We start from the raw sequence: 12528 nt of genomic DNA, 5'->3' as shown, positions 1-12528 counted from the left end.
AACCGCGCCTGTTAGAAGGGAACGAGGGGGCGTCCATGTCAGAAGGTCTGGAAGTTACCTTTTGGCAAGAAAATAAGAAAGAGAGGAGCCTTGTTCTCAGTGCGTTGGCTTTTCTGTTCCATTGTGTCGGGGAGTTAGGGAGAATGGCTGCAGGAAGGCGGAACATAAACAGCATTAGCGGCAGGAAGAGTCAGGTTCGGAATACAGCGTGTCTGCCCTGCAGCGATGGAAACAACTGCAGTGCACTGTTGTATGTGTGAACAGCCAGTGAATGAGGAGGTTGTGCAGTTGTGAGTTAACCTGCACTCTGACTGAACCTTTCCACCACAGCCTACGCCCCAATACCTCAGTGTTTTCCCTCGGTTAACTTCAAATAAAGTCTCTGCAGAGCGATCGCTTGTTTCGCAAAATGGATGACATGGGACCAAAGCAGATTGTCGCGAGCGGGTAGTTTCATGAAGTTTCTCACATGCCATCTGGAAGTTTGTCACGGTGAGAGACGGGACCTTTCCGCCGCCCTAATGGCAAACGTCTCTCGCTGCAGCCATGTGACAGAATTAAAGGAAAGTGTCGGCCATTAAACGGCGTGATTGAAAGGAAGAGAGGGGGCGAGAGAGAGAAGTGAAGAAAGTCACGCCTTAATCAGTAAAGGCGAGTTTATGGAGAGGCGGGGGTGTGGGGAGTTTTTTTTTTGGAATGCAGGATTTTAATGGGCCCTGTTTTATCACTCCTGCCAGAGTCTCAAACTGCCCGCCAATTAATACACTCGCCCGCGCGCTCACCCGCCCGTGCAGCCACGCCACCCCCGCCGACTCACGGGTGTATTCAAATGGGCTCGACTTTACACACGGGCCTCTCAACATCTGCCCGGCACCGTCCCTCCTCAATATAAATCAGGAGTGTTCCGTGCGACCTGGAGCAGCTGTTAAAGTATATTGTGTGTGTCTTTATACGCTGGAAATACGCTGGATTTTTTTTTTTCTCACCACTTCAACACCTTTTAGGGTTGACTCCAGTTCAGCAGCACTCAAACATATGGAGTTGTTTTGTTTTTTTCCTCGCCTCCAACATTTACTTTTGCTTTTACTGCACGAGTTTTTGTCTCTTTTGCTCTTCATCGTTACTTTGTACTCGTGAGCTCTTCTTCTCCCATAAATTACTTTTGTTTTCATTTAAAATATGTTTTTTCGCTTGTTTTTTTTTATAGCAAAATTTTCCTCACACTCCAGACGTGGTCAGTGGCATTATTGCTCACCTGCGGGCCACACTACGACCGTATCAGTTATTTCTTCATGACGTGACATTTCATTTTCCACTCTATTTTTAACCTTCATTCCGAGTGTGTGGGAAAAAATGAAAGAACACCGGCAATAACCTGCACCTCACTGACAAGCGCTCTTTAATGTCATGGTATTGTTTTAATGCCACGTCTTCTCATCCTCTAGAGGGCAATATCCCTGCAAGTCAATACTGTTCTAACCGTCATGATTTCCACGTTATTGTCCAGGCTGTCCCTCTTTGTGAGGTTTTGGGACCTGCACGTAAACTCTCATTTAGAATTGGTCATTATTCTTGTTGTGTTTTTAATGTTATTCTTATTTTTAAAACCTGCTGTTTGCACATTTTAATTTCCCGGCAATTTCATTTGTAGAGCTGATTTTCATTTGTGACTTTCTGTGTTCAACGTCAACACTTGTCCTCATGGGATTAGACATGTCCCGAAGATCCAACACATGACAAATCATGTAATCTTAAAAAGGAAGCGTCACAGTGCTCCATCACAAACACTCATCATGTCCTTGTCGTGTCATCAGCTTGTTATCTATGGAAATGTATAATATTAGAAAAATTGTGACTTAAGTTATTCATGAAATTTGAATAATGTTAAGCATGTAGTCATTTCTCATGTTTGTCATATTTCTGTTATTCTGTTGCCTCCAGAGTTTTTTTTTAGTCGTGTCTGTTGCACTTTTGGATTCATATTCCATTCAGCAAGTTTTCAAGCCACTTGAGCTTAACTAGTTACAACATGCAGACGTTCTGCAGCCAGCGTATTTGGGTCATGTTAAATTTGTCAGATTACATTCTGCTAATGTATTTTATCATTGCAGGTTTATTAGCTGGGATGTTATTATATTAAAGGATTGTAACTATTTATGTTTAATTCAGACTAGTTTTTAATGTCTTTTACCTGCTTGTCATCATCATAATCTTTAGTCATGTGGCCGCAGAGCAAACGCATTGGATTTAACGAACAGTGCCATGAGCGTGGATGTTTTTTTATCTTTGTATATTGACCCTGTGACACGTTTGCACACTGTCCAGGGTGTCGGCTCCCGGTCCCACATGACCCTCAAAGGATAAACGGGAAAAAGGATCGATGGATGGATTTTATCTCTGTTTGTTTTAAACTCAGGATGACTGTTGCTGCAGTGCAAACACACGGGGGGGTGGAGAAGCATGCTATTAGCGTGGACGGCTGTTTGTCTCTGTGTCGGCCCTGTGATTCGCTGGCGACCTGTCCTGGTTGTAGTCTTACCCGTATCTTGCCCAAAGAGGGGATTGGCTGTAGGCTCTCCACGACCCTCAAAGGATAAGGGGGATGGATTGATGATTGATGGATTGGTTGATTTGAATCTAGTGAGAGTCAATCTCCCATCAGAGCACAACAACGTAGCCACACTGACTGTGATGCACCTGTCATTTCCACGGATATCGGACTTCTGCTAATCTAGAATTCAACCACAGAAAATCCAACCCCCTGTCTCTGCATCCACCTCCTCATCCCCCCCTTGAATATTGTTCCTCTGTCCCCAGGGGGATTCATGATATTACGTGAAAAACAAGCCAGCGTTCATGTCATTATAACAGGGAATGGAGAGTGGCATTCCCCCTGCAGCATGTAAGTGTTTAGTTCTGTTTAGCTGTCAATTGAAATGAGAGAATAATCAGTCAGGAGCTGTGCTGTGACTGTGTGTGTCCTTGTTTCCGTGCTGTAGTCTTTGCTTAGGTGCTTTTTTTGTTTTAGCTCTTCCTCACTGTCTGCTTCCTTTTCAACTTCCATTGCACGAGGTTTCTCCAACGGTATCAGCAGAGCATCAGAACACCAGCAGTCCTCTGTGCTCTGCTGGTGAGTTAGCTGTTGAGAGCCTGTCATAAGTTTCTCCTTGATGTGCTGCTGGCAGGCACCTGTCAGTGGGCAGCACCGTTGCGCCCAGCTACAGATTTTCCATTAGAGCCAAGGTAAAAAACCCACACTTCATTTCTGCTCCTAGCAAAGCTGTCATAACTTTTCTTGCATTCCATCAGCAAATGGAACTTTTTTTTATTGTCATCTCACATATTTTATTCGTGTTCTAGAGATATAAAACTCAGGTGTTAAACATTGACCTGACTGGTCAGCTCTATCTGAAAGCGGTACGGTACAGGAAGCCTTTTAGAGTGAGCTGCATGTCTGTCAGTAGCTTTCCAAGTGTGTCTGTTTTCCAGAGAAAATCTGTCCTGTGAGGTTATCGTCTTCATCAAGCAAACTATTGGCAAGGAAGCAAACAGTCGAAGCTAATATATACCGAGTTGTCAGACTACTCCTTTAATAATTTAGAGTCAATGTTGGTAACTGTACCTCTGTGTCAGATTTCAGGATATTACAGCAGGTCTGTAAATACTATAGTATAATAAATCTTTCCCAACCCAAGCTATGAATCCAACACTCAGAAGTTATTAATACGTTCTCTCATTTACTTGTTAACTGTCACTTTGTCTTTATTTGGAAACACAACTACAGAACAGAATTCCTGGCTTGTTAGCAACATGTCCTCCTCAATGAAGTCACTGTTTCTGTGGCCTAACAGTTGTCTGGCAACAGGAACACAACGACAGGTCAGTGAGAACGCTTGCGTTGTCTCCGGCCTTTTATTCAAACTCAAAATGAGTGACCATGAGTTTTATTAACTGTCCTGACAACAGTGAGAACTGTCTCCATTTCCATCCCAGTAACAACCTCCACTCTATTTGTATCCTGTGATTGTTTTGTACCTCGGTTGTGAAATGGCTGTCACAGTGTTTGGGGGATTGGATGTAAACTCCTGAACTGTTACACCCACAGAGATGGATCACGTCGTGTATTTCAGATGCACCAGGCTGCAATTTTCCCAGTCAAGTGGTGGATGTGCTCTTTGCCGAGAAGGTTCTGATGTCCACTACACCACTGACCTACCAGTCTGCAAGTTTGTGCTTGAAGCCAGGTTTGTGTGTGATAATGACAGAGAAAGGGAGAGAAACCAGACGTGTCAGTTCTCTGCAGAATAAACGAACGATGACAGCCGGGCAGCTTTCGTCCAGTTAAAGCTGACAGATCTTCCCTCTTCTCTCTTCCCACTGTATTCACCTTCATGCCATTTTCACGCCTTTCCATGATTTATCAAGTGACATGTTGGAAGGTTGAAAGTGGGGAAGGGGCTCACAGCTTAAAGAAGATACGGTAAAAGACACAAACAATAATGTTTTTCCCGTCAAAAATGTCAGGACACGACCGTGAAACCACTCAGTGTTTACTTTGTGTTAATCTTATTGGGCCTAGAATCTGGATTGATTTTTACATAAACTGGAAAAGGTCAGGTTCTTTTATGTCATAACCTCTTATGTGTCCCACTAACAACAACTCCTCATGACCCATAGTGCTCCGGGGTTCTGGAGCCACTGATTGAATTGAAAGGAAACAAACATACGAGCTGTCAGCTCTCTCAACAGCAGTAAACTCCCGATCGTCAAGGGGATAAAACACAACCTGAGCTAAACTGTGTGTGTGTGTGTGTGTGTGTGTGTGTGTGTGTGTGTGTGTGTGTGTGTGTGTGTGTGTGTGTGTGTGTGTGTGTGTGTGTGTGTGTGTGTGTGTGTGTGTGTGTGTAAGATAACATGCCATATTGTGAGCTGGAGTAACACTTCTGGTCGGCTGATTGAAAACCATATGAACACCTCATATGTCACTGGGTGGTCCAGGCATGATGGAACGTGACAAATCGAACCTGCCGGCCGCCCGCTGCCATTTTGCCCTGCGACTGGTTCTTTCTATTATTTCCACTCGGATATTGATTTTCTTTCCTCTCTGTTGAACTTGTGGGGCCAGTGAGCAGGCCCCGGCTTCTTCCTGCAACTCCCGTCAACACTATTTCACACGAGACGCACACAGAGGGTACACACAGACAACAACAAAAGCCGCGTGCACGTTACATGTAACAGGGTGTTCACACACAAACACACAGTTGGATCAATGGCTCCCTTGAAGGAATTAATCAGTGAATCTGTGGGGTCAGACGATGAAGAGTCGAAATTCCCACAAAGGCTACACGGGTGCATGTGCAGTATTCCAAGTGTTTTGTAAAGTCAATGAAACTGCAGCAGAATCTAAAGTCAAAGTCAAACTGTCACTGAGCCTCATCTGAAATGTAACAAAATCATGCTTCTCTTGCATTTTACCATATGAGTTGTATATCTATTTGCAAGAAATAGGTTCAGTTGGCTGGTTGGTTGCTTGGTTGGTTGGCGGGATTCTGCTAAAACGACTGGACGGATTGCTCGCCTGCCACTTGGTGGAAGGATGGGACATGGGCCACGAAAGACTACGTAAAAAAAATGTTGATCCGATGGACAGATCTCATAAAATCTTTTTCACTTACTTCAACACTGCGTTTTAAAAATGCTCACCAACTTCCCAGGGAATAATTCATGGATCTTGATGGAAGAAACCACTCATATTTAGAGGAATTCTATCTTTAAGTGTGTGAAAGGTGCAGCATGATTGAATTTAAGGCGCCTGTTGGGCCTTGGCGGAGTTATGTGCCTCACACATCACAATTGAGAACATTGATTGATCACTGACAAGGACTCATGTTGTGTAAGGACACAGTTACGTTCGATTTTTATCTGTCATCTAGATCTTTTTTTCCGCTGTTGTAAAAAAGTTCCATCTCATACGTGGGCTCGACTTGTTTGTCCTTCCTGGAGTCAGGCCGGCGACAGGCGTCCGACTCGACCTTGAGGACGGTCGCCCCGACATAACGATGCGATGTGGAAGCGCTGGGTGTCGTGCTGAGCCGCTCCCCGCTGCTGCTCAGCGTGGCGTCGCTCCGTGCCCTTGTTTGTTTTGTATATGTGCGCTTGTATATTTCTGCAGCGACGTGTCAGAACGGATGTGAAGGAGAAGAACAGAATAGATACAATAGTGTAACAAAAGCTAGATTCTGGCTTATGCTTATCTGCAACTGGTGCAGGTATTAGTGCCGCACGAGTGACAAATGTGGATTGCAACTAAATCTAAAAGAGCAACAGAGTGTGTGTGTGTGAATGTGTTTGTGTTACATGTGGAGGCATTTGCATGAGCCCGAGGAGGGTGTTTATATTTGTATTCTCAACCTGAGGGTCGGAAAATGACCTGTCTCCTGTGATTATATCCCGGGTAACCAGAAGTGACGGGGTAATTGTGAAATCTATTTAAAAGAATTGTAGCTTGTCTCTCCCTCTCTTTCTCACTCTCTCGGTTCAGGTCATTACCAGATCTTTCTTCTCTCTGTTTTTTGCCCCTACTCCTCAGCATCTTATTCCTGCAGCTTTGTTCTCGCTCCATCCAGGGTCTCTGATTTCCTTTTTGCACATTTCTCCCTTCCTTCCTCTCGTTTTATGTTTTTTTCAGAAGCTGTTTTCTGTTCTTTTTCCCCCTGTTTCCTCTTCTGTCTCAGGTTAAGTGTGTTTATACTAAAGCCCGGCGTCCGGTCGATGTCGCGACGCTGCCGAGATCAATAACGCAGTGTCACAGTTGAGGCTGCAAACAGCGATGACAATTTCTGCTTTCTACTTGTTTGCGTGTACTTTTGTTACTTACTCATTCCCCCTTTTCTCTCCCTCTCTGCTTTTCACACACAGTGGCGTCCATTCCTCCCTGGTCTGAAGTATGAAGTGATAGACTCGGCCTACATTTCCCTGTACACAGGTAAGAGTTCATCTGCTCAATCTCTTCTTGGAAATATAATACATTTCGTCACGGAAATAAAAATGGACTTTTAAGCTTCCTGGTGTTTTGGACTAAGAGACACATGAGACTCCTGATGATAGAAAAAGAAAGTCTCTTTGTGCTTGGCAAATAGAAAGAGGAAATCACGCTATTCAAAAACCAACCTCATTAATCAAGTCTGGTATCGATCAGTTGTTTAATGTCACGGAAACTGTTGTGCTCTGCTCTTATCAAACTCACATTTATAGTCACGTCTATCTTCCAGGCCGAAGACACGAAACAGAACCTAATAGTTGCTCTATTTGTGTCATTCACAGCAGAGATGAGAGCTCTAGCTCCTGAGTGGATGTCTAACCTCTGTAGCTCCGAGAATAGCAGGGTGTCACAGGGATTCGGTTTCGTTAACAAGGGAAAATGCCAGCCGCACAGAAAATGATGTGTGGAGTTGTCATCCCCGGGTAAAGCTACAGCGTTGGGTGGATGTGAGCCGAACGCTGCAGCCGTCTTGTTTAGGGCCGGCTGTATGACAGAGAGGAATCTCATCCGACTCTCTCCACCCCTCCATCCCTTCTCCTCCCTGCGTGTCGCCCTCTGCCCCGCGCTGGTTCTCTCCATGTTGTCGGTGTCGGAAAGCGTTTTCATGATCATCCCAGTTTGACATGTTGGGTCCAGAGATTCTTGTCCTCCGTCTTATTTGGTTAAATCAGGCCTCTGATTGGCTTTTCACTGGTTGTAGCACTTAATAAGAGGATGTAATTTACTCTAAAGTCAAAACCTTGACACAGAGCTGTAGCCACACACAACAAGATGGGGAGAGGTGATCCTGAACTAAAATGTTCAGCTGGTAATGTCTGTGCACGTGCTCCTCAGACTCCTCCATCACCTTGGTGTGTTCCTGTGCTTTGTGGAAGAAACACGAATGCTGTGAACACAGTGTGTTGTATTAATGTGTTCAGAGCATTTAAACACCTCGACACCTCTAACCAACATTTGCCTGACAAAGACGAGCAAAGAAAAAGGACCAGGTGTGACAAGCATATAAATAATTCACAACGTCTGGTGTGAGGCGCCTGTGAGAGATTGAAATGCAGTTTGCAAGTGACACAAGTGTAAGATTTGACAAGTTCACATTAGAAGCTGCGATTTAGAGGTGATTGGAAAATGATGTTAATTGGTTTACATGTGATGAATTCATCGATGCTGCAGCTCGTGTAGGAAACGTTTTGCTGACTTTCCGAGTTGTTTATCTGACTTGAGATGGCATTCACGTGAATATTCTCAATTTTTTCCCGATTATTCTGACACCACATGAACGCACATTCAGTCTCTGAGAAACCAGGAATAATTGTCCAAAACTGGTAGAGTGCTTTTATTCAACAGCTCAATTGTGTGTGTGTGTGTGTGTGTGTGTGTGCGCGTGCGCGTGCGTGCGTGCGTGCGTGCGTGCGTGCGTGCGTGCGTGCGTGCGTGATGTATCTGGCTTGTACCCATGAGAAATTATATCAGAGCTGTAATGAAACTAAATGTGTTATATAATTCCCCATAAAAATTATGCAGAAATAATAAAATATGATTCACTATGTCCAACACACACACAGTGAAAAACAATAAACAGTAGCCTGCTCTAGTTTAATATCTGTAACATACGAAATGTTTAATGTTGTACTTTTATTATAACAAACTACTTCTCGTGAAACATGATACAAATTAATTAGAAGAAAGACAAGTAGGGTTTCTCTGTGTTCGACTATTTCATCAACTTAGATAATGAGTTAGTCTGTGCAGGGGCTCGTGTGTAATGGAAACCAGGTATGTGATCAACAGATGTCTCATTGTTAGAGGAGAGAAGTCTTAGTCGTACCATGTGCACACAGACACACACACACACACACACACACACACACACACACACACACACACACACACACACACACACACACACACACACACTGGATGGTCAAACTCCACTCCCTGGAGGATGGAAATGATGCTGACCACCCTGTTAATTACAAAGCATTTCTCCCATCAGGCCTTGCTCCTGACACGCCATTAATCACACGTGCTCTCTCTCCTCCTTCCCTCCTATCGATTGGTATAATTATGACTCTCCTCTGCTTTGTTTTTGTTTTCTCCCAACTTCTTTTTTCCTGATCATCTCCCTTTGCTCCCGTTGTCTCCTCCTCTCACCCCCCTTCTATTGGTCGATAAAGATTTGGGATAATCGCGACGCAGATGAGGTGCAGAACATTTCCCTTCCAACAGCTTACATCACATTTGTCCGTCATTAAGATAATCAAAACAGCCCGACGCAATAATGACATGTCCTCATTCCGTCCTCTGCACCATTTATGTCTCACTCTGCTGCCTTCTCTGTCTCTCTGTGTTTTTCAGATGAGTCGATTCTGAAGATGAACAGCGTGGACCACATCCCCCAGACCTTGGCCAGTCACATCCGTCTCCCAGAGGAATCTCAGCCCCGGGGTCTGGAGGAAGGCAGAGTCACGCAGCACGGGGCAGATATGCTGAAGCCGGACCCTAGGGACACCTTCTACAGCAGTAAATCCAGCCTATCATTTTCTCTGATTGACCGATTGACTGTCTGGCTCCCAGTCTCTCTAGCTGTCATTGTCGCTATGTCTCATATATTTGCGTCTTCTTTCTCTCTCTCCTCAGTTCCTATGATCAACCCCTTCCGCCTGGAAAACGTTCTGCCGGCCTGCCTCTACTCCCCAACCTACGTCGTCAAAGATTTCCCCATCGCCAGATACCAGGGCCTGCAGTTTGTAAGTCACCCCTTCAGTCACCAGCCCCTCTGGGTTGAACACCTGCCGCTCGATATGTGAGACGTTTGCCTGAGACGGCGTGCGTCCTAATTGGAGTTCGTGCTAAAATGATCTATGTGGGGTCATCAGGAGTGCATCGGTTAAAGCAGTCAGTCTTTTAATCTGGTGAAAACGACTTTAAGACAAACTACACAGCAGAAGGGAGAAGAGAAAATAAGCACATGCTGGTTTGGGTGCTATGTATAAAAATATAGTAATGATGTGGGCAACATGTATTGTTGAGCACTGCTCCCCTCTGTAGGACAACACGAGTTACTGCAGGGAAAAGTGACGCGCGATGAAAACCCAGCAAACCCCGTTTTTAATTAGTCAGGAATCACTATTTAAGAAAGTGGCTGAATTTGATTGAAATAATTGAATCCCCATCTACTAATGCTGAATGATAATTAAACCCATTATCAGCGTTTTACAGAGTTATTTCATCTTTGAGTGACATTGTGCTTTTCCTCAGGTTTATCTGTCCTTCGTTTACCCCAATGACTTCACACGTCTCACGCACATGGAGCGAGAGAACAAGTGTTTCTACAGGGAGTCTCCTATCTACTTAGAGAAGTAAGGACACTATTTGTGCTTTCATCACCGACAGGGCTCCGGGAACATTTGTCTCTGTCTTGTATTTACAGTCTGAGCAAGTGCACTTGTTATGCAGAGTAACTGCTCAGGCGTCTGTGAATTTGAAGGCAGTTTGAAGACGCACTGAAACTTCTAATCCTCAACTTTGATCCATGTGTGTGCGTTTATCTGTGTGTGTCTGTGTTTGTGCGTGCGTTCATCTGTGTGTGTGTGTGTGCTGTGTCTGCCAGGTTTGGTTTCTACAAATATATGAAGATGGATGAGGAGGATGACGACAGACCGTTCTTCTTCCCCAACCCAGATGGTAACTAATAATGAGAAGAAAAAAAAACACACTCCTGCATGCATGCATAAACACATATATGCAAATACATGTACAAACACTCCACTTTGTGTTTGCCTCCAGATTTCCTGGAGGAAGAGGAGGTGGTAGAAGTCGAGGACGAGGCAGAGATCGTCGGCACACAGTCGCCCAAGAAGCCGTCTCATCCCAGCCAGACCAGCCACACCTCCAACCCCTCCCATCAGCACTCGAAGCTCGGGCCCACACCAGCGAGCAGAGAAGTAGAGGAGGAGGAGGAGGTGGACCCCGATGAAGAGGAGGAGGGAGCTGTCAACACTATCATACGCCGCAGAGAGAGGAGACATTTTCTTCACAGGGACGGACAGATGGGGAGGGATCTGGACAAAGACTGGGGACGGGATCATACGAGAGAAAACATTCGACAGGGCTCCAGTAAGAGACTCGACAAGGCCCAACCCAGGGCGCTGGAGCCTGATATGGACAGTGTGGTCCAGAGTCGCACCCTGTCCTGGGTCCGAACTGGTCCTGTGGAGCAGGGGCCTGGCAGGAAAGGAGGAGGAACAGGTGGTGGAGTAGCTGGAGGAGAGAAAGGAGTGGAGACTCCGCCTAAACTCAGCAAGTCTTCGCTCCTTTTCCCCCAGAAGTCCTCCCTCTCTGCGCTTGCCAGCCGAGCCAAGCAGATCATCAGCAACTCTGCCCACAGCAACAAACCATATGACAACAAGCTGCTTGGAAGCAAGAAGGAGGAGAACAAGATCTACATCACAAGGCCTCGGCCCGCGAAGGAGAGGGAAAGAGAGAGGGAGAGGGAGCAGCGCCGCGAGAGGAGGGAGGATCGGACCTATCACCACCCGAGAGAGGTGTTCCCAGGAGTCTTCTTGTACCAAACTGGGAAGACCACAAGGCTGGTCAACCTGGGCGCTAGAGGCCAGACAGGTAAGAACCTTGTTAGTGCCCCACAGCTATGGCCCCACCCCCCAACAAAAGAGGGTAAGACCCCTCCTCGCAATGGAAGCATCAACATACAGATTGAAAGTGTACAGAAGTCCATCCGGAGGGCAGCTGTGGCAAATCATCCAGGAAAAATCAGGAGAAAAGGGGAGCGTCAGGACTTAAAGACGACAGCCACGGCTCATCTCCCCAGCAAAGACGACCCACTAAACCCACTAAACCATCACCAAGATCCCCCTCCAGTTCCACTGCAGAGGTTAAACTCCACAGAAAACACACTCCCAGGTCAACCGAGGGTCACGTCTTACCTCAGGATCTCCGAGATCACCGAGTCCCAGCAGCAGCCAGACCCGGACCCCAACCCGGCAGACCTGGAGCAGGACATTAACCACTCTAATCCCGAGCCCGACCCCGAGCCCGAGCCCGAGCCCGAGCCAGAGGAGGGCGAGATGTCGGACTACAGCTACGAGGAGGTGGAGGCTCGGCCGGGCTGGGCGGAGGAGAGCATCAACTGGCAGAGGACCTTCTCCGTCAACCCGATGGACTTTGAGCTTTTGCGCTCTGACTGGAACGACCTGCGCTGCAACGTGTCTGGTAACCTGCAGCTGGCGGAGAGCGAGGTGGTGGACGTGCTGGCCCAGTACATGGAGAAACTCAACGAACGCAACGGAGGGTAAGGATCGAGGAGAGCGAGGGAGAATAATGAGCGACTAAGAGGGCTCATGTCTCGCTCCGACCTTGGAAATGAAAATGTGGTTTTTGGTGTTAAGTATGTTGTAGATTCACCGAGAACATGCCGGTCATGCCCCGGTGCTTTGACTTCCTGTTAGCAGACCTCAGTGTGTGCTGAT

At 46.2% G+C, this 12528-nt stretch overlaps 1 protein-coding gene across 1 annotated transcript in view; it reads left to right on the top strand.

The window, feature by feature from the left end:
* b4galnt4a (beta-1,4-N-acetyl-galactosaminyl transferase 4a) overlaps positions 1-12528 on the top strand; it is a 142301-nt gene that overhangs the window by 124222 nt on the left and 5551 nt on the right. Inside the window, exons 9-14 of the mRNA XM_035156042.2 lie at positions 6919-6985; positions 9398-9562; positions 9680-9789; positions 10301-10401; positions 10653-10726; positions 10829-12350. Coding sequence (XP_035011933.2) covers positions 6919-6985; positions 9398-9562; positions 9680-9789; positions 10301-10401; positions 10653-10726; positions 10829-12350 — 2039 coding nt within the window. The remainder of the gene's footprint in view (positions 1-6918; positions 6986-9397; positions 9563-9679; positions 9790-10300; positions 10402-10652; positions 10727-10828; positions 12351-12528) is intronic.

This window comes from Hippoglossus stenolepis, chromosome 5 (genome assembly GCF_022539355.2).
Source record: "Hippoglossus stenolepis isolate QCI-W04-F060 chromosome 5, HSTE1.2, whole genome shotgun sequence".
NCBI classification, from domain to species: domain Eukaryota; kingdom Metazoa; phylum Chordata; class Actinopteri; order Pleuronectiformes; family Pleuronectidae; genus Hippoglossus; species Hippoglossus stenolepis.
This window is presented reverse-complemented; position numbering and strand designations above follow the sequence as displayed.